Source organism: Capra hircus, chromosome 4, assembly GCF_001704415.2.
Source record: "Capra hircus breed San Clemente chromosome 4, ASM170441v1, whole genome shotgun sequence".
Classification (NCBI taxonomy): domain Eukaryota; kingdom Metazoa; phylum Chordata; class Mammalia; order Artiodactyla; family Bovidae; genus Capra; species Capra hircus.
This window is the reverse complement of record NC_030811.1, coordinates 109,819,813-109,842,347: the sequence shown is the minus strand read 5'-3', so window position 1 is coordinate 109,842,347 and position 22,535 is coordinate 109,819,813. Positions and strand designations below refer to the sequence as shown.

General features: G+C 40.2%; 1 protein-coding gene across 1 annotated transcript in view; it reads right to left on the bottom strand.

Annotated features, from left to right (window-relative positions):
* CALCR (calcitonin receptor) overlaps positions 279-22,535 on the bottom strand; it is a 113,745-nt gene continuing 91,488 nt past the window's right edge. Inside the window, exons 9-14 of the mRNA XM_018047421.1 lie at positions 14,328-14,481; positions 12,383-12,443; positions 12,240-12,306; positions 9,669-9,884; positions 8,528-8,569; positions 279-2,551 (exon numbers count right to left, since the gene is read on the bottom strand). Coding sequence (XP_017902910.1) covers positions 2,210-2,551; positions 8,528-8,569; positions 9,669-9,884; positions 12,240-12,306; positions 12,383-12,443; positions 14,328-14,481 — 882 coding nt within the window. The 3' untranslated portion in view covers positions 279-2,209. The remainder of the gene's footprint in view (positions 2,552-8,527; positions 8,570-9,668; positions 9,885-12,239; positions 12,307-12,382; positions 12,444-14,327; positions 14,482-22,535) is intronic.

Here is a 22,535-nt window from a genome sequence, read left to right as displayed (position 1 = left end):
GATGGCTACACTGACAAAGACAATAACCTTGGTGTTTTTGCATATGGTTTTCTAATTTATAGTTTTGGATTATCTTGCCATCTCCTGCAATACAAACAAGATGAGATGTTCGCATCCGAGATAATATGGAATGAGCTTAGGAGATGAGATGAATGAATGAAGAGATGGATATATTTCTTTAGAAAATCTGCACACAGACAACTCCATGGACAGAGGAGCCTGGCAAGCCAGAGTTCATAGGGTCACAAAGAAAGACACAACTGAAACACACATACAACTTTTGCTTATCATTACTCTTTATTAATTCATACATGGATACAGGGCAAGCATTTCATGTCATTTTTAGCACTGTGCACAATTCTATAGTAAGCTGTTTGATCTTATTCAGCCACTACTATATTAGCACAATAGCATTTAGAATATTTCAGCAAAATGTTATCACATTTGTACTAGAGCTGCCAGAAATACTGTTTTCCATGTTTGTAAACAAAAATAGGAACACTTATTACATAAACACTGTGATTGGAAAAATACCCTCTTTTCAAATCCTCCCTTACATTCAAGTAAAGGAGACATAAGCTACTTTAGTATCCAAAATACATTTTCTCTGAAAGAATATATTTTTCTTTTGTCTTTCCAAAACTATATCATCTCTTAAAACTATATCATCTCTTAAAACTATATCATCTCTTAAAACTATATCATCTCTTAAAAGTATATCATCTCTTAAAACTATATCATCTCTGAAAGGCAGTGGCATAAGAGCACATACTTGAGACTTGAGATGTGGAGGGCTTTGATTTATCTCTTCATTTAGAATACAAATTACATAAGGGTAACTGAGTACTGTTGCAAATTCACAAATTAATCTCAGGTGCCATAATGATACTGGTTTACTCAGGGATTTTTGAAGATTTTATATGAAAGTAAAGACAAGTATGGGAATATAACATTGGATTTTAATGAGAAACTCTTATGTTAAATGAGTTGGTGTACAGTTAAACTTGCAGTGGTTAATTGTTTTTTTTCCCCCTCCTGTTTCACTAATAGCATCAAACAAGAGGTCAACTACAAACTGATTTCTAATTAGCCCCACTGAATCTTTCTGGAAAAGGCCGAGATCTTGTTAAGCTTAGAAGCTGGGTGGAAAGCAGTTAATGGAGTTATATGGAGTCTTTTAATTACCAATCTTAAACAAATTTATCTTTTACTGCTAGATAGCACCCAAGGGCAAGAGGTTTAGAAACCTCGAGTGATTTGCTTTATAAATCCTGGAGTTTAGGAAAGTGGAAAACTCTCTTTAGAGAGAGTATTCTCTTCCACTAGGAATTCGATTTTTTGGCAGTTTTATGAAAAATTTAGTGATGGATTCTTTGTGACCTCCCAATTTATAAATGTTAGTAACCAAAGCACATTCAACACGAAAGCCAGTTTCTTCTTACAGAAGTCAGGACCTGCCCAAGACCAAGCTGAGCGCACAGTATTAGTAAAGTAATGAACACATAGGACCATCTAATATTTGGAGCAAACTGACTTTTTTTTTTTCATTCAAAGCCTTACATCTTCCTGCCAAATGCAGGTCTTTTTTCCCCACAAACTTAATCATCTCTACATTAGAAAGTCACTTTGTTTTGAGGAGGTCAAGTTGTAATTTGTGCAGTTTACATTGTGTGTGTATCTGTGGATGGTAAAAATCTGAGTAACATCAGAATCGATTGAAATTAAAAAAAGGAATAAAAAAATCAGAACCATAGCCAAATACCAAAGTATCCTAATTTAAAAGTTTCGAGTTAAAAAGAAAACCATTGATGGTGACTTGACCTTTTCAAAGGTTAGAAATGGCTCAAGATTAACAAGGAGCACCCTGGATCTGAACTAGGTCCATTTTTGTTTTACTCGGCTACTTTGCTTACCTTACTCTGACATTTGTACATCTCAGTCCTGGATGAAAGATGGTAGTCACAGGAGTTCACAGGCGTTGCAGAGTTCACAGGTGGTGGAGAGGGAGACTCCATTCCTCGACTGTCTCCCAGTAGCAAGAGTACCAAGTAAAACTGTCTTTGGATTCACTATGGACAAATGCACTTGATACTTCTCACAAATGAGATGTGTGCTCCTGGGAGGATGGAGATCACTTGCGATGCAGGGTCGGTCTTGCTCCCAGGAAATGAGGGCACAGGGATCACAAGGCTGTTGTTGGCGTCACATTTCAAGCGGATGACTCTTGCTCAATGATCTCCATAGCGACGACCTCAGCACCCTCCACGGCGATGACCTCAGCAGCAGCTTCCACGGCGATGACCTCAGCACCCTTCATGGAGATGACCTCCCCTCCCTCCATAGGGATGACCTCAGCACCCGCCTCGCCCAGGTTGTCGGCGGGCTCGTTCTGCGGCTCCTGGTGGCAGATGTAGATGGGCGGAGCCTCAGCCAGGGCGGCAGCGGCGGCGGCAGTGGCGGCGGCGGCGTTGGCCGCACGGTGGGCCCGGCGGCGGCCATTCCAGCGCTGAGCTTGGTACTGGTTCCACTGACGCTTCAGGGCGGCCTGGACCTGGAAGATGAAAGGGAACCTTCTGTTCGTATCACTGCCGGGAATGCCCTGAGCATAGTTCTCGGCGCTCATCAGAGGCTGTGTGTGTGTTAGTTGCTCAGTCGTGTCCAACTCTTTGTGAACCACGAACTGTAGCCCACCAGGCTCCTCTGTCCATGGGATTCTCCAGGCAAGAATACTGGAATGGGTAGCCATTCCCTTCTCCAGGGCATTTTCCCCACCCAGGGATGGAATCCAGGTCTCTCCCACATTGCAGGCAGATTCTTTACCCTTTGAGCCGCTAGGAAAGCCCTCATCAGAGGTTTGGGGAGGTTGAATTTTTAATTCTCATCTAAAAGGGCTGTGTGGGAAAGGCTCTGGCTGTGAAATACCATCTTGGAGGAAGAATCTGCATACCGGAGGACTGAGTAATTTGCCTTAGCTGCCCCTGGCAAGGTTATTTGCTCTTTTGAGCAAAAGTTTCATCATTAGAGCTTTTATACCATGAATGAAATTTGATTTGGTTTCATATTCAATATGGCATGTACATCATATTAGGAAGGGAGAGTCTGAAAACTTTTTATCTGCTACAACTTCTGATATGGCAGAAGCTTTGATCTAAATCTACACGTTATTGGTCATGAAAAAATATCTGGAAGCCATTTCACAGCTCTGGATTTTATGATAATGGCCTTATACTGTTGATTTTCCTTTATCCAGCATGGCTTGAAATGAGGTGTGCCCAATAAAACTCTAGTTAGTGGTTAACAAACCATGTCTTATTCGTTTTTTGTAATGCTAGATGTCATGGTGTGTGGGAAGGAGCAGTTATTCAATAAATGTTTTCTGAATGGTTGTCAACATCCATTCTAGAGTGAGTTTCTAACACCAAGAAAATGGCCATCCATGACTGTATTGTAATTAGTGTATTGACATCCAGTGTATTAGGGTGAGGGTGCTAAAAATGTCTAGACTGAATCTGAGGAAGAAATGGAAGTTTCATTTCATGCAAATATGAAAGCCTGAGTTTTGATATAAGACTTAGAAACACAGGTTTTGGAGAACTTGAATTCCTCCCTGAGGTGAGTTACAAAGCACCGGGTCATCTACGTTTATTGTTAGGTATTCTCTCTCACGCCACGGTGTATGATTTGGAGAACTGTTTGGGAGCCACAGTGGGTTGCTGATTTTGGAATTACCAGAAGCAAACACTCGTAATAGTAACATCACATCACCTTTCAATGCCTGTTCCACTGACAAGGCCATTTCACTGTGTCTCATTTGATGCCATGAACAAGTATTGAACTTTGGGTCAAGAAACCAGCTCTGCCCACATTAGCCATGAAATCTTGGGCAGGATAGTTAACCCCTCTAAGATTACTTTCCTCAATACAACTTTTTTGTCTCACCTAGCTGCCTGATGGATTACATGGCTACAGTATGAATCGAGTGGCTTCTAAGATGTAAGTATAATACCAAACAAGGAGGCTACTAGTATTCCTACTGTTATACCCTTATTATGGCAGGATGGTGGTCTTTAGACTGAAGGAAACTCTTCTGTCATGCGTGTGGATGTATATCTCTGGAGGGTGGTGTTGCCAAGGATATAAAAAGAGGTCTTAATGACATAGTTTCTGATCTCAGATTCAGTTATTTCTCATATATTCTAAGCTAGGTCTCCACGGAGAGTCCTCAACAGCCTGGAAAATATAGGATGTTAACGCGAATGAAAGTTTTCTTCACATTGTGATTTGTGCTGGGAAAAGTGTGTTCAATTTTTTGGGGAAAAGGAAAGGTAATACTCTTGGTGGGAAGATTACCCTAGGAATGTATTTTCAAATATGAATGCACTTATTAAAGGTGTTGATGAATGAATAGTTCAGACTCTTCTCTTGAATCACCCACTTTGTCTTCTACTTCACTTCTGAAAAAGCTACCATGTTTCCCTCTCAGTTTGTGAGCTTTTGCTTTGCAGTCTATGCAGTATGGAGAGTTACAGAATTGAAGAGACTTGATTGATTATATAAGAAAGGGCTGATATGGAACCATAGCTGAATACATTTGGGAAAGAACATCCCTCCTGAGTTATACTTTCAGCTAAATACCTGTGGCCATGGAATTTTTCCTTTAGCACCTCTTCAATAACCTAGTAAATATTTCAATTGCTTTCCAGTTTTTGGGCTGTACTGTCTATTAAACATAGGTCCTTAAATGCCGAGTTTATTTTCTAGGAACTGTCAAATGCCCTGTTGAATTAGGAAATATACAGCTCAGAGAAGCACTGTCCCCAGACAAAGGGAACTGATAGTTTCTGTGGATTCAAAATCTCCTAAATACCAACGTTGTCTTTATAGCTAAAACGTAACACAGATATTTAAATGTGTCTGAGGCGGACAGTGCCCAGCAGAGAAAAAAAAAAAGGAAGTCCTTTGTTTTGCCTCATCTGTCTTTTTATTTTTTTATTTTTTATATTTAACACATTTAATTAATAATATATTAGAAAAGTACCAGAAAACTAATATTTTTCAAAAATTCTTTGGTATTTCATGTGCTAACATGTACATTCTTTTTTGTGTGTGTGTGTGTGTTTTTTTTTAATTTTTTTTTTAATTTTTAATTTTTTTTAAATTTTAAAATCTTTAATTCTTACATGCGTCTTTTTAAAATAATCGCCACTGGAGTATCCATGCATACTAATGAAGTACCCAGCATGAGGCCAAAGGGTTTGAAGTCTATTTTAATTTTTAAAAATTATGACAGAAATGTTCATCGCCTCCTGTCATTGTATTCCAGAATTATAAGCTATCCTTTTGTGTGGAGATGGCAATCTGCTTCCATTTGTAAACCACACATGTAAGAACAGGCCCTTAGCAGCATGTGAAAGACACTTCAATAATTTCAGTTTAATAAGGGCAATTATCTCCTACAATACCTCAGGTTGAGCCTAACAGTGCTTTGATCACAAGAATATGGGCATTGAATCTATTTGAAAAAAACAGAGGAGACTTTGGTTGCTTCTGAAAGGCATCAGAAATATAAGGAGTTGCCCATGGGGAAAGTAGAATACACAAAGTTTTGAATTGTATAAATGCATTGCTAGTTATAAAAGCAATTAACACAGATCATGTCACATTTTCCTGATTATGCCAATTTATTTATTGTCAACTGTAAAAAAATACGAGTCCTGATGGCTTGAAGGAATAATGATTATACCTGGTTCTATTAGTAACTAACAGTATAGGGTGGGTAACATTTTGAGGTCTCTATTTCTATATTTGTAAAAAAGAAAATCAGGTTGGAATCTTCGTGGTTGTTTGGATGTTTTTGTCTTTGGCCTTTGTTTTCCTGTTAAGTTCATTGTAAGAACTTGCAGTTATGTGCTGTTGAATTGAGCTTTATCTCAGGAGTTCTGATCATTTTTTGTCTAGGACAAAGAAATCATAGCTTAGCTTTGGGTCCTGAAGCTGACTTTCTTGAGTTTTCTAGAAAGGCAGTATTTTTGAAAACCACGTTTTATTGAAAGAATTTTTAAATAGAAAAATTTATCTTTGCATATGAAGTGATAACATTACTGATCTGGAAATAGCACATAGGGACATAAGGAGAATCCCTTACAGACAGGAAAGGGAAGTGGTGAGTACAGAGCTAGGGAAAATTGGGCATCTTGATAGCTGTAATCTGGAGAAGGAAATGGCTACCCACTCCCGTATTCTTGCCTGGAGAATCCCATGGACAAAAGAGCTTGGCAGGCCCCAGTCCATGGAGTCTCAAAGAGTTGGATGCAACTAAGCACATAGCTGTAGTCATCTTTTTAAGGTCTCTTAGTTCCTTAGTAACTGACTGAAATGATTGGATGGTCAATGTCCACTGTCTTGGAAGAGGTGTGGGAAATGTTTTTTACCTAAGCGTGCTCTCACAGTCACCTCCTGACACCTAGTACTGGAATTCTCAAAAATCCTTTCCTCCACTGTCTATCTTATCCATTTCCATGGCAGGAATCACTGACCACAAATGGATAATAAAGAAAAATTAAAACCTTTATCTTCACTGTAGAACTGACGTATCAGCCCCCTAGATTTCTGCTAAAATGTAACATTCAGTCAGGCAAAGCCTGATCACAGCCCTATCTCAGATGTGGCTGGAAATCACTTTCTGCATGAGTAACTGCCCTGCCCGTGTTCAGTGTTGTAAGACAATATGTTCACAGAAGGCCCAGCTGAGGCCCAGATGCCTACCATTCATGGGACTATGATATTACATTTGGCACAGTACATGGTTTCTATATTATTAGAAATGTCACACTGGTACATTCCCCCAGTAACATGATACTAATTAAAATGGAGATGTTTCTTTACTTCTAAAAGCAGAGATAACACACTTGAACTAGAGACTTCCAACTGTCAGGCGCACCTCTGGGCCCACTTTCTATGCCTGCCACTTCAGAGACAGCGTCATGGTTAAGACACAATCAATATTGAGGTATTTTTATAAATGTTTGCAGTTCTCTCGTGTTTTCAAAGTATACTCTGCCTGAACCTGATTTTTATATTAGCCCTATACTGATATTATTTTAGATGAAAATATTTATTTTGTATGCCGCCTGAGCCAATTCAAGAGGCAGGGATATACATTCACAGGAACTGATATAAAGATGGGGTGACCTAAGTCCTATTTATTTATTAGTTTTTACTATTCTTAAAGAGATACTTTGCTGCTAACAGAAATGCTTTACATTTCTATTTCAGGCTTTCAGGATAGTCCCTAGCAATAATGAATGTACAGTATATTTTTGTTGGATTAAGGAAGGAGTTGATGGATGAATGAAGGAATAAAATGTATCAGTTAAAACAGGGAACAGGAGGAACAATCTTGCAATTTGAGGGTTGGAGATGACCAAGAGGTCGCAGAGCTGCAAAATATCATAGGTACCCACTGAATGTTGTTTCACTGAAGAAATAAAGACTAGAAAATTCATTAAATATCAATTGATAATGGTTAGACAATGGTTATCATTACCAACTTGGAAATAATATGTAGATCTCAACAAAATGTGATATGCTTTGGTATAAAATTATTAATAAAGATTGATTTAAAATGATACTTTAACATTGAAAGTTATGAGGTGTATAACTCAAGGAAGTATACTAATGAAGCTTCAGGAAGGAGACATATATATATAATGCTGTGCAGTGGAAGATTTAGTCCATTTAACTAGGAATCAGGAAATCTGGGTTCTAGTCCTGGATATAAGCTATGATTGTCACATTGTGCAAGTCATGTGATCTTTCTGGAGTTTCGATTTCTCACCTGACAAATGAGGGAGCTTTCAAATCATGTTCATTGTAGCCCTGGAAGTTCTTTGGTACAAATTTAAGCAGCTCCACTTATGGTTTACAAATTGGGATTCCATGTAGAATATCATTGGAAGACAGGGAACTCTGGCTAAAAAAAACCCCCTTGAAACCCTGGCCATGTGGATCTCTAGGTTTTCCTGATCTAAATATTCAGGTAACAAATTACTTACTCCCTTTTGAGTCTTAACTCCAGGGTGATTTCCCAAGAGTTGAATAGGTGTTGTGACACGGCACCAAGCAAATGGAAAAGAAGGCAGTGACTCAAGATAGACTGGCTAGATACTGGCTCTGCCCTAGTGACGGGTTGGTCCTTCCCAAGGGAGTGGGGATGTGACTTGGATTCTATGGGAACCCAGAATAGCTTTCACTGTTGCTACTCAGGGTTCCAACCAGCTTAAGGTACAATGCCAGGAAATGTGAATTTAGCTACCTGTCTGGATAATATCTGCAATTGTACCACACAAAAACATAGATAAGATTCAACTTGTAGTAGTGGGAAAAATAAGATTGGGCTAGTCAGGAAACCCTGTAAGGTCAACTGTAGAAGTGAGAGATAGTGCAAAGTGCACAGAGGCCCTTGGGAGGCGGTAAAGTGCTGGCTTCATATAAAGAGGTGACACTACTACATGAAATGCACACTTACCTCGTGGTTGCAGAAGCAGTAGATGACGGCCACGAAGAATCCCTAAAAAGAGGAGGAAAAATGGAGCTGAAGTTATTTTTGTGTGCGTTGTGTTGTTTAGTAATTAATACAAATAGACAACCTGGAGAGGAATATTTCACTACAGCAATAGGAAGTCAAAGTTCGATGGAAAAACAGTTACTACCACTCATGTCCAGGGCTTAGCTCCAAGAATATTCCATCAGGAATGACTTTTTCTTGTAAGGATTCTATTGTTTGGCTACAAGGACTGTTCTCATTAATCTGGTTAATATATTGCTTCCCTTAACATGGAGATTTATAGCAGAATATGCTGACTATAGGGGATATGAAGAGAATTTTTGTACCCAAAAAACTTAAAAACGAGGATCTTGTAGAGTTTAGTAGAGAGAACTTTTGCAAGCACATATGTTACAATGCATGGCTGTAGGCCTGACTCTGACCTGTGTCCTTGTGGTAAACTAGCGCAGTACTGTACCCCCAGCGAAGTCCACCTCGCCAAACAGGACATGGATTTAGTAACTACTCTGAAGTTCCTGTCACCACTCAAGATTCCTGTGTCCCCAAGCTTGTGTCTATAGAAATGGTCGAAATTGATGATGATCCAGTTTGGAAAGCCAACTGGCATCAATTACATTGATCTTCAACACTCTCCTCAATAAAGCAAAACCCACTGTGGCCCTCAGATATGGGGGAGGAGAAGGAGAGGTCAACGACTGTGGGAGTAACTCTGTCCTCAGCACTGGGCAAGTGGGTCAATTTCTGGACAAATATTTCAGTTGTTTGTTGTTAGTCACTCAGTCACATCTGACCTTGTGCGACCCCATGGATGATTGCCCGCCAATCTCCTCTGTCCATGGGATTTCCAGATGTATTCTCAAAGTTCAGCCCTCCCATTTCCTGTTTCCTTGCTCAGTTTTAAGATTCAAAACGTGGGGAAGCAGGCAGTGAGGAAGACAGAGAGATCCACCTCCCTTCCAGGTAATGCGAGTTCAAAAGGCTCATTCTCATCACAGAGAAGCCTCAGACAACTGTGGCCCCTGCTCCAAGTAGCTGGGAGAGTGGCAGCATCCATGGTTCCCCCCTCACCCGGAAGTGAATCAGAGAGCACATCACCCCTCACCTGGAAGTGAATCAGAGAGTGCATCACAAAGTCGTAGATCTTCCCAAGCACGGGGTGGGAAGGTCGCCAGGGAAGGATGACGAACTGGACCCCCAGAAGGGGCACCAGGATCAGAGTGGCCCTCACCGCCTTCAGGTACATGTACGAGTCCTCCTGCGATTCCTTTATTTTCTTCACAAGCACCCGGATGATGTTCAGCAGGAAGAAGAAGTTCAACTGCAAAGACAGACGGTGTTCTGAGCACATTCTCCCAGTGAACGCCCCTGAAGGACACCCCCTTGGCCCAGTTCTTAGCTACCCAGTGTGTGTCGGGGGGTGGGAAGGAGGGCTGGCACACACACTGGATGGAACACAAGAGACTGCCTGAGAATTGAGACCATCTGCTCCTTGTTATGACAACATGGAGCATCAGGGGAGCCAAATACTCTTTTGGAGCATGAATTAACATCCCTCCCCTTTTTTTCTAAATGAGAAAATAATATCCTGAATATGTAACTACATTAGGTTCAAATCTAAGGAAGATGTTTTATTCTTTATTTGGGTTTTTATCATTTTTCCAAAGGGAAGTAAAAAATGATATTTTTAGATATCACCATCTTATCTTTTCATTAAGATTTCCCCCCTTATTTAGGACTAGTTAACTAAAAGTAAAATTGGATCTGAGAAATTTATCTGTAAAGCTTATGCAGTGGAGAAGGCTAAACCAGACTACTTCTTGTTTTCTAATAACACTGTTTAAAGGAAATCACTTCACAGATTCTAAGTTTACAATTGGGAAGTTCAGACAAATGTATGTACCAGGGTAACAACCACTCCAAATAAGAAAAGAGCACTTCTACCACCCCAGAAAGCCCCCTCTTGCCCCTTCGCAGTCAACAACTCCATCCCCCCATCTCTAGTAGCCACTGATTTCTAGCATCACAGAAATGGGAGTGTGTCACACACACACACACACACACACACACACACACACTCTGTATTCTTTTGTGTTTGGTTACTTTGGTTTAACATACTATTCTGTGAGATTCATTTGTGTCGTGTATATTGGCATTTCATTCATTTTTAGTGCTGAGTAGTACTGCATTATATAAATAATACACACACATAATTTGTTTATTCATTCTCCTGTTTATGGAAATTGCGATGGTTTTCAAAATTTGATTGTTATGAATAAGCATGCAGTGAATACCTGTGTACAAGTCTTTGTGGGGGCATGTTTTCATTTGAAAAAGTTACCTAAGAGTGGAAGGAAAGGCCTGTTCATATGGTGAATGTACGTTTAACTTTATGAGAAGCTGCCAAACTGCTTCCCAAAGAGATGGCTTCATGTTACACTCCCTCCAGCATTATGTGAGCATTCCAGTTGTTCTTCACGCTTGCCAGCACTTGGTATGGTCACTCTTAATATCCGCCATTCTTGTAGATCACAAAAAACTACTTTTGGCTGTGAAAGTTAGTTTTGAAACCAAGCTTGTTTTAAAATTTTAATTGATCATTTATTTAAAAATAATCAGAGTGGGTTTTCTACCTGGAGTAGAAATAAATGTTGTTACCCCCAAAATTCAAGAAGGAAAGAGATCTTTAATAAAAATAAAATTCTTATGCAGTGGTGATAAATATTCAAGACCCACGTTAGTAGGTCCTTGTGAGCACAGTTGAACTAGTAAGTACATCGCTACTCTGAAAAATGGCAAAAGAACTTGAATCTGCATTGGAAAGGCCAGGAAAGTTAGGAGACAGTCTGGGTGTGACCCAGTTTGATCAGTTCCTAATGGATGATTCTTCAATACAGGAGAGGAGTATGATCTATGACTACAACTGTTTTTATTTTTCTAATTCTTACCTGAAGAAAACAGTATTTGAGATTAATGGGGGAAATAATGTCTAAATATTAAATTTGATGGCTCTGATGATGGCCCACATATTGCAAACTGTGGGGAGAAATAAAGAACTTGAATATAGATTCAGATAACCATATTCTCTCCCTGCCCAGCTTCTTCCTTGCCATGGGATTCTAAATGACTTTCCTTGAGCCTTTGAGTCTAGTTTTCCTAATGGGTGAGCCATCTTGATGTGTCCACTCTGAAGGACTGCTGTTAGCAAATAACATGGCAATGTATGTGAAGTGCCGGATACACTTCAAGTCCATGTTCAGTGGTGGTCATGATGGTGGCCCATGGACCAAAGCTGAAATGGAAGATGGTTTAGTTTGGCAGAGCCCAGTGGAAAATGCTGCAAGGGGACTTTGTGGTCTCTCTCATTCTTATCAGCAACATCTTCACCTTTGGTCTTTATCTTTAATTAGGAGAATTTATCAAATTGTCTAAAAAAAAGAAACCTACTGTATTGTTGCTGTGGCTTATATAGAAATGAGCTTATTGCCCCTCCACTCAATTGTATTAAATAAAAATCATTTTTTAAGAAAAGATTCTTGGATCAAATTATTATTACAGATTATCATTAAATTAACTTCATTTTGGAGTTGTAATACACATACTACATAAAACCATCTTGACAGAACACCCCACAGAGATAACACTGTTAATAATGGATTTAAAAAGCAGTTCTCACCACCAGGGCTCCCATGACTGGACCATGGATGATGTACAGCAGGTTGGTGTCCACACTCAGCCAGCAGCTGAATAACAGAAGGGGGAATACATTAATATCACCTTTTATTTACAAGTAAATTGACTAAAAACCACAATACTTACTTGTCGTTGAATAACAGAGCCCGAGCAATAGCATGAGCAGTGCTTGGCAGCAGCGGGAGGCCTAAAACGGAAAAAAAAAAAAGAGAAAAAGTGCAAAAGCTATAACTACAGCTGGATGGAAAGAACAGTGACAAATTCAACGCCTTGTCAAGATGTCGTCCTGATGTTCTTGTGCAAATTACCTTTGGTCAAAGCAGATAAAACGCTCTTAGAACGTCACAAATTGTAAGAGAGTTTGGTTAGCAGCACCCAGTTACTTAAAAGCCTTTCACAAATTATCCAGTGAGGTAGGTACGCCGATGAGCAGTAATAGACCAGAATGCTTTTCATTGTGTGTGAACTGGGCTCTCTCACACAGGGGAGCAGCGCTGTCCTGAAGGGATGCAGCCTTCAGGGCATACGCTGACCTGCTCTCAGGATTTCTTCTAGGCTTTTTGTTCTTCTGTTTACAACATGTGTGTTGATCCTATTTTCGTTCAATAAGAACACTTCAGAGTAGCTACCCTCTGTAAGTTCTGGCTGCAGGACCTTCAGTAAAGTAGCTCAGAATCTACTTCCCTGTGTAAACCTTGAAGTAGTTGTCAAAAACAACTTAGAATTTACAAATGGAATGAAGGACGTAGCTGCTGGCAGTGCACCCTGTCTGAATCTTTTACAAATTAACCTTCATTCTATAAAAGTAATCTAGAGTAAAGTAATTTTTGTAAAACAACAACAACAACAAAACATTCTCTTTTTCTCAGGTGTACCCATGCCCAATAAAATATTGTTTCATGTGGTTGAGATTTGTAGACAGTTTTAAAAACTATCCTCAGATTAAGAAATGTGTCTCAGGTGAATTAGACTGCCACACTTTTATTTCCTGTGGATTATGTGCAAAAGGATATTCAGAATATTGAGTTTTCATCTAAGAACCACCTCAGCTTCTTAACCCACGAAGCATATAATTCAAAATGGGACCATCGATTAAATGTTTGACTTGAAAGAATTCTGAGTTGACTATTTACACAAGACGTAACTGTGTTTTATTCACAGAAGTTCTAACATCCACTCAGGTTTAGAATCAGAAATTCATCCTCTGGATTGATTTTGAAATGCACATTTTAGTGTTAGAGAGGCAACATGGAGATTTCACTTCTACCTTGTCATTTTGTAGAAAGGAAATATGTTTCATTCTTTAGAGAAGAGTGTAGACTCTGTATCTGCTAATTCCTAGGGCTCTTCACCTTCCCCTAATCATGATGTCACTTTTTACACAGTTTAGCTTTTCTTTCCTTTTCCTCTTCTCCCTCTAGGCTTCCAGAGCCGTAACAACCTTTTCCTTCCACTAAAGATGGTGAGAGAAAGAATAATCCTTCTCTCCCTAGGATTCTTCTCCTGGAGCACTAGATATGTTTTATTTGTTCACTATAAAAGTTCATGGAGGGTAGGGAATTTCATTCTTTGGATTACAACAATGGGAGGGCCAGCAAGGCAAAGAATCAATCTGAAGAGGTAAAATAAATGATTTTTCTGAGAACTAAACTCCAGCAGTTGAAGTTGCTTTGATTTGGGAGAAAATGACCAGTAAGTTGTCCCATGCAGACTTGTAAGGAAGTAACTACTGAAAGAAACATTCTTTCCTTTTCTTTGGGGAGAATGGGGTCCTCTCTCCATCAGGGCATGCTTTCTGCCCATCTGTCAGCTGGGTTTGTTTCCTGAAGACATTCTCACCACCACAGCCCTCTTCTGTAGCACTCATCCCCATGCTTATCACAGTCTGTCTGAACTTATTAAGAGCGTCTATCAAATTCTCTTGGAGACTGAACTGTGGCCAGGACCTGTGTTCCATCTCTCCTCACAGAACCTGAGCCCTTGACTCTCTTTTGATCAAGACTAGCAGAAGACTGCAAACAATCAGGCAGAGGCAACAGCGGATCAAAAGCCAGCAGCAGAAGATACCTACCCCAGCCCAGGAGGTAGTACCACCACATGCGCTGTCCCTCAGCAAACACAGACACCACGATGAGAGTGTGCAGGTAGAGGCCTTCGCAGAGCATCCAGAAATAGTTGCACGACATCATGTACTGGTGGAAAAAGTGCAGAATCTTGCACATCGGCTGTCGGAAAGAAACAAAGATACTCAGAGGAAGACATCTGCGACCATTTGGCCGTGAACAGAGGATGAACGTGAAAATGAGCCAAAGTATCTGCATTCAGCCAGAGAGACAGTTTCCCTGAGCATCTCTTAACACGTGCCACCTACTAGATGCGGAGATCAGGGTACTAGCTCATAGGTGATTAGTATCACATGGAAACAGCCAACTAGGGCAATGGAATTCCAGTGCCCTAAGTGTTCTTTCCTTATTACCTTCTGGTGGCTTGAGTTGTATAGAGTTGTTGTTGTTTAGTCCACGATAAGGTGTGTCTGACTCTTTGTGACCCCACGCACTGTAGCCCGCCATGCTCCTCTGTTTATGGAATTCTCCAGGCAAGAATACTGGAATGAGTTGCCATTTCCTTCTCCAGGGGATCTTCCCGACCCAGGGATGGAACTCGCATCTCGTGCACTGGCAGGCGGATTCTTTACCACTGAGCCACCAGGGACTTATAGACCAGACATGTTTATTTTCCTATAATGTGTCTAGGAACCACAATTTCTGACAGCATCCAAGGATTCATCACATGACTTTTATGGCCCCTTTTCTACGGCCAGCGAGAATAACACAGAAATTGTTAATGCTCTCCTGAAGTTTACTGATCTGTTAGTGATACCTACTTAACATTAAAAAAAAAAAGTAAAAAGGAGAGAACTGGACGATCCATTTCTCAGACATGAGCCAGGAGCTATGTTGAGCCCATCTGACCCTAGGGATTTTGTTTTTATAAGGGAACCTTGGTTTCCACACTGGGGTCCAAATGTTTGGGACACAGAGATAAGGATGGCATCCTCACTTGGTACTGAATAATCCCTCCAAAAATATCCAATTCAAATATAAATAATAGAAGAGTTCATAGTGGTGCTTTTCAAATGTTAGCATGCATCAGAATCACTGGGAGAGCTTGTTAAAACACAGATTTTGGGGGGCCCCAGTAGTAGAGATTCTGATTCAGAAGATCTAGGGAGGGCCATGGGATTTTCATTGCTGGTAAGTATCCAAGTGATGCTTAAGCTGTTGGTCTAAGGGCCACACTTGGGATAGATTTCAGGTATATAAGGAGTTTCCCCGGCACCTGACTCCTGTTTTTGTTACTTGCTAGCCTTCTAGTGATAATAACCCTAACCACTGAAGAGCACAGGCTTGTTCTTCCAGCAGATTCACAATGCAATGGGGCAACACCCTGGCTTTGAGTCACATGCAAAATAAAACCACCTGAGGAGGAGTTAGAGAACTTTTTGTCAAGCTGCCAGAACAGTGGATGAACTGGAAGGCAAAATGTGCGCCTGTCAACTTGAAAACTGTCAATGGGTCCAGTATTTAGTGCTAGCTGAATGAAGGGGAAGACCCCCCAGTCAGAAAGTCAGCATTAACTTTGAAGGAAACCACTGCAGCCTTTCTCTCTAGAGAAATTTAGAAGATCCAGTGTTTTCACTTAACTGTGAATCTGTCATGCAGTCTTGGACTGATTTTTGATAACACCTCAGAGAAAATGAGCTTGAATCTGTGTGACTGTAGTCACAACTGGGCGTGTTTAGCAAAAAGGAAAAACAAAACAAAACAAAAAACACTGGAGAAAAAGTCCCATATGAGATAAATACGTTGGAAAATGACCCAGAAATTGGCAAAGGCAACACTCTGGAAGTGATTGGGAAGCACAGCCAGAGCAAACAGGGACATCCTTTGAAGGGGGTGCCTGTTAGACATGTGGCAGGGGATAAAAACTAACAGCTTGCTACACTCAAGGGTCTGCTCCATACAGTGTAATGAGGGTATTAGCACTTTTCACTGGGGATTTTCAAAGCCATGACTGAATGAGTTTTATATTCTCATGCCACAGCCCTTTTGGTTATTTGAGATTTAAAAACCTCTGAGTATATGCATTCTGCTTTCACACTTAGTCGTTTAAGGTTTGAGCAGTTAAGGAAATGGCAACCCACTCCAATATTCTTGCCTGGAGAATCCCATGGACAGAGGAGCCTGACAGGCTACAGTCCATGGGATCGCAAAGAGTCGGACACGACTGAGCAACTTTCACTTACACATGCTCTGAGTTTCCGTATCTCCCATGCTGTGTAACACAGAAATGAAACTTGGTACCACGGTTAGAAGATGATGAGTGCTTAAGGCCAGGACAATGGCAACAACTATGATATAAATAACAATAGCTAACATTTGAGAGTTCCTGCATGGCAGACTCAATTTTATGGATTTTAGATGTATTGGTTCATTTCATCCTCACAAGCAACGCTTTGAGAAAGGCACTACTGTTATCATTATCAGGAAAGTGAAGCACAGTGAGATTAAGTAACTGGCTCAAGAGTAATCTGTAAGTAGATGAGTTGGGATTTGCGATCCTGGGCTTTAGCAAGAACAATGCTATGGTATTTGAAGCAAGCCACCTAAACACAGCAAATATCAAATTGACTATTGCTCCATAGCTTTCTGACAGTTAACCAACATATCCCAAGGGAGTGTACAAAACTTCTAGTATTTACATGTGGTACATATTATAATGAAATATTACTGAGCCATTAAAAAGAATGAAATAATGCTATTTTCAGCAGCATGGATGGACCTAGAGAGTGTCATACTGAGGGAAGTAAGTCAGACAGAGAAGGCAAATATCATATGACATCCCTTATATTCAGGATCTAAAAAGAAATGATACAAAGGAGGAGGAAGGATGGGAGGAAAGGATAGTTAGGGAGTTTGGGATGGACGTGTAAAAACTGCTGTGTTTAAAATGGATAACCAACAAGGTCCTACTGTACAGTACAGGGAACTCTGCTCAATGTCATGTGGCAGCCTGGATGGGAGGGGAGTTTGGGGGAGAATGGTTACATGTACATGCATGGGTGAGTCCCTTCGCTGTTCATCTCAAACTATCATAACGTTGTTAATCAGCTATACTCCAATAAAAAATAAAAAGTTTTAAAAAATAGATCAAGAGGGGAAAGAAAACTTCTAGTATCTCAGCTGAAAGTTTCTTTTTAAGAATGAAAACCATCTAGAAGAAGTGCTGCACTAAATTCGTAACAGCCTTCTAAAAGCAGGGAAAACAAGGGCAAACACTGAGATGAAGACTCACTACCAAAACCATGCCGCGAGATACCGTTTGTAGGTCACTAATTTCTTGTGCAGAGGTATCACCCAGAGGGGTCAGATGAGAGAAACTGGGTTGATGTTTAAAGCCATCTTAAGAATAAATTCTTTACAGCCATATGGGAATGTGGTTGATTATAATTAATACATTTTAAAAAGAATAAGGATATCCTCTATACTTTTCTGTACCATATGGTCTTGGTTAAAAGACCATTTATTGGTGTTTTTATATAAGTCAAGTGAAATCTCATAAGTAACCAGGGTAAGATACCTCACTTCATTACTACGTCTTGGCATCATTCTCTCTGCACTGTTCCTCAAATCCATAATACTTATTCTTTCTCAATCAAATATCTTTCATAGGCACCAAAATGGATAATTCCAACACAGTTTCATTGGCCATTGATCTCTCCTCCCCCAAGCTTTGCCGTCACTTCCCTCATGTGTAGAAGCTCACCCTCCCACCAGGCTCCTCTAGGTTGGGCAGGAGAAGTCAGTTCGCACCCTTGGTTTCACTTCTGAGCATCCATTCCAAGCTGAGCTTCCTGGGACTAGGATGAAGTTCTGACCTAGTCCGTTGTCCCAACTGTCCTGAACAAGTGAGACTTAGAAGAAATCCACTTTGTTTTTCAGAACTTGGGGCTCATTTAACTTTGGTTATATAAGAGGCTATAGAAAATGTGACCCAATTGTTTTGGCATTTGAGGTACTAAATGCTCAGGTTCCTAGCAAAAACTAATCTTGCTGTATTGTCCCCTTTCGGACTCAGACAAAAAGTTCAGAGAGACATTTCTTTCTAGAAAATGATGAGGGTGCTGCCAGCTTCCTTTAGATGCAGCAAGAACAATGCTTTTAATTCTGCCTCCTGACTCCCTACATGAAGATCATTGAACAAGCAGGTAGAACAAGAAAATGAAATTTTAGATATTATGGAAATGAAATGTTCAAATGACACAAGTGACAATGGGCAATTTTCATATCACTCAATAAACTGAGGATCTATTCAGCCCTTATTTATTCCATGAGTAATTTTGAGTTTAACTTAAAAAAAAGTTGTGTGAAGGAAGAAGATTCTCACTCTTGGTTTTACTAGAAAGAATCTGCCCAACCAAAAAACTTCCACAGGAATAGACTGACTACTTTGATGCGAAAGGGACCAGAAGCCCACTGGGATTCCCTGCTGAGGACTGAGAACACGGTTTCTTTGGCCCCCAACTAAATACACCCTCACAGAAGTAGTATAAAAGCATTTGGGGTGATGCAGCCTCCTTTCACAAGAAATAACTTTCTTTTAAATATGTCCCCATGGGCACTGGGAAGGAAAATATTTTTGCCTCTTAACTGCTGATTCTGTGACCTGAGAATTGGGTCAAAATTAATAATAAAAAAAAAACAAATCCACAATTCTGCCTTTAGTTTGCTTAAAAAAGAAAATCTTTAAAAAGTATATATTCTTTTCTATATAGAAAATTAATTTTTTTATAGGAAAGAGACATATGTTTGAATCACAGACAGATGGAGTCTAATGGATGTGTTTTCTCTAGTTTATGACTTTGGTTGTGTTTTTCATGTTAACTTCAATTTTCAATAAACATTTGTAGATTGACAATATCTAATAACTTCCCTTTTTCAAAAGTTTCTTCTGTTAGTTTCTTTGTTTGTCTCTCCTTTCTTGGGTTTTTGTTTATTATCTCCACTTTTCTCAGTTAGGGAGGACCTGAGTCTAACATTTTCTGGAATGTCAGTTTTTCAAGAAAAATGCAATGTTTCACATAATTTAGAGTAATTTAAAATTACACATGACTTAATAATATGCTGATGATACGATGCTCAGTGTTTGGATATTATTTTCTCTGTCTTTTTAGAGGTGGGGAATTTACTGCTGGGAGAGATGGGGATTTTCTAGTTAAATCGAATTAAACCTTTCCTTGTTCTGGTTTATGATCTGTATGTTCAAATATGTTACAACAGCAAAATCTTCTTTATTCCTAACGCCTGCATGTGCAGTTTCAACTGCAATTTACTTTAATAGTCTTTTGGATGGGAAAAGATCCCCAAGAAATTGAACTTCTGTGATAGCATTTATGATAGAATATGCACTTTCAAGGTGAGATTCAATACAAAGTTTCAGACCTGTGTCTCTCTTGGAACTAGTAAATAAGCAGTTTCGAGGATGAATAACATCCAAGCTATATCCACTGGAGAGTTCTTTCCTGCCCTTTCTTGAACTAATTATACCAGCCTGAGAGAGCAGTCTTGTGTTGTTTGTTAGATAAGAGATGGATCAAAATCTCACTGGAAAACAAAAGCTGTGTTCAAATAGAGAAAGTACTGAAAACAAATGTCCTTGGGTTTTTTTCCCCGCTTTGGGCCAAGTGTATGCTTCACAATTTACAAACATAGGTTGACTTTTGTCTTTGTGGTCATTTGTTTTTAGCCTATGCTATTTATTTGGTGAAAGACACATGCTTTCAGAGTTTGTCCCTTGGAAAGACCAGACACTTGGACACGTGAAAGAGGGCAGCGTGTGCTCACACACGATAATATGCCCCATCTACCACTGTAAGCGGACTGTGATTGGTGGCTCTGCTTCCCTGGTGGCTCAGAGGGTAAAGAATCTGCCTGCAGTGCAGGAGACCTGGATTTGATCCTTGGGTTGGGAAGATCCCCTGGAAAAGGGAATGGCTATCCACGCCAGCATTTTTGCCTGGAGAATTCCGTGGACAGGGGAGCCTGGTGGGCTACAGCTCGTGGGGTCGCAGAGTCGGGCATGACTGAGCAACTAACACTTTCACTTGTTCTCATTTGAACCTCAGAGGAAAGGAGATTCCTCATTCAGGCATACCAAGTAAAATAGTCAGATGTTTTGCTCCTTTGTTCTCTACCAAAAAAAGACACATATGCACACACACACTGAAACAGGTAAATAAATGGCAGAGCCTCACATCCGCAGCTGTAAGACACACAACGCTGTTTCCCTGTGAGGCTGGGTGTATTTCCAGGGATTGTGAAGAGAATGTCCTCAATAGGTATTTCTCCCAAATGATACGAATGTAGTTCAACCTGAAGCCTAAAATTTGAGTTTGGGGCACTCAATCAATATTTGACTAATTGGATGAAATTCTACCTCTCAAGAATTTTACAGCTTTTTCCTAGGAAGTTTGCTCTTGCATAGCTACCAAAGACAACAAAAACCAAGTCTGTTAGGTTAAAAATGTATTGATTAGGAGAACTAGGTCCTACTATAAAGATGAACTTCTTTCCTGTTTTTCAAACTTACATCACTTTGAGAATGCCTACTGTGTGTGAAAGGGCCACCCCTCACTCCTCCACACGCAGAAGAAGGCTTTCTATTAATTTCTCCCTCCTCTATGCTCACATTCACACTCTCCCAGGGAATTAGCTCTGTCGTGGCTAAGCCAGATCCCTAGGTACCTGCTTCTAGGCATTATTAAAAGTTTCTAGGCAATAGTGGAGTTGCAAGGCAGGGCTGAGCTGGCTTGGTGGTGGTTAGGAGGCAGCTGTGCGTGTCGACTGGCAGAGTACCTAGGCTTGTCTGTCCCTAAAGTATACTATGAAAGTGAAAACATCCACCAATGATAACTTAGGATACTGAGACAATGAATAGAGTAACAGATTGGTCGAGAAAGCCGTGTGCAGAGACTTAAGGCGCTAGCCACAGGGACGGGGTTAGCAGTTACCTTGGGAGCAATTGCTTGCAATAGCACACCCTGGAGAATTTTTAAAAGCGTTATGGGTCTTTGGGACTCTGGAACAACCCCTTAGAAGTAAACAGCACAGTTTTTATTGTTCTCATTTGATGGGTAAGGTGAAATGGCTTCTACAATTTATTAGGGAACTCAGAAAAGTTCTGAATTTATACTATTTCAGGAAGATAACAGGTTAAGTATCATCTCATCATGGATGAGAGGCCCCATTTATTCTAACATCCAGAGAGTGGGGTGGAGGCATGACAAGTGGGTGTGAGACCCCCACAGGAGAGGTGGGAGAGAGTCTACTTAAAAATTGGCGCTATCTCATCATTTGACTGAGCACTGCTCCCAGGTTGATGTGTTGATTATTCAATAACCAAAGTGCCATGCCCTGGCCTACTTTGAACAGATGGTAACTTTCTCAGCTTTTTGTTTTCCCCCAATTGTAAACATTTTACTTTGTATTAGGGAATTGCCAATCAACAGGGATTTCATCCTTCATAGAGAATTCCAAATTTGAGTCTTCTTCGCTGAGATAGTCTTAGTTAATGGCTTCTACACCTATTTTTCTATTTTGTAAACATTTATTTATTATGTATTTATTAGCTGCATCAGATCTTAGTTGCAGCACATGGGATCTTTCATTACAGCGTGCAGGCTCTCTAGTTGTGGGCTTGCTCAGCTGCCCTGTGGCATGTGGGATCTTAGTTCTCTGACCAGGGATGGAACCTGCATCACCTACATTGGCAGGCCCTAGGGAATTTCCTCTACACCTGTTTTAATCTTAGTGGGAGTGAGCTTCCTTAATGAAATAAAGTGTGCATCTTTAATTACAGACAGCCATCACTTTGAAATGGCTGAGTCTGTATCTTTAAGAACAATCTTCCTAAGGAAAGAAATCAAGATAAACAAGAGCTCCATGCGGCACAGAGGACACTGGCTGGGCTTCAGTGTGAGACAGGTCTGGGTTCAAACCCCACCTCTAATGATCCATAGTGTGGAGGACACGTGCTTTCACTGAACCTCCATTTACTCAGTTAATAATGGGGATAATATCCACTCCTCACTGGGGTCTTGTGAGGATTAAGTGACATGAGATTACTGTTATTAAAATCAGGTGACATGAAAAAAAGGAAACTCATTAAGATAAAACCCATTCTGCACCTAAGTCAGGACTCTGTCCCAATCACAGGTGCC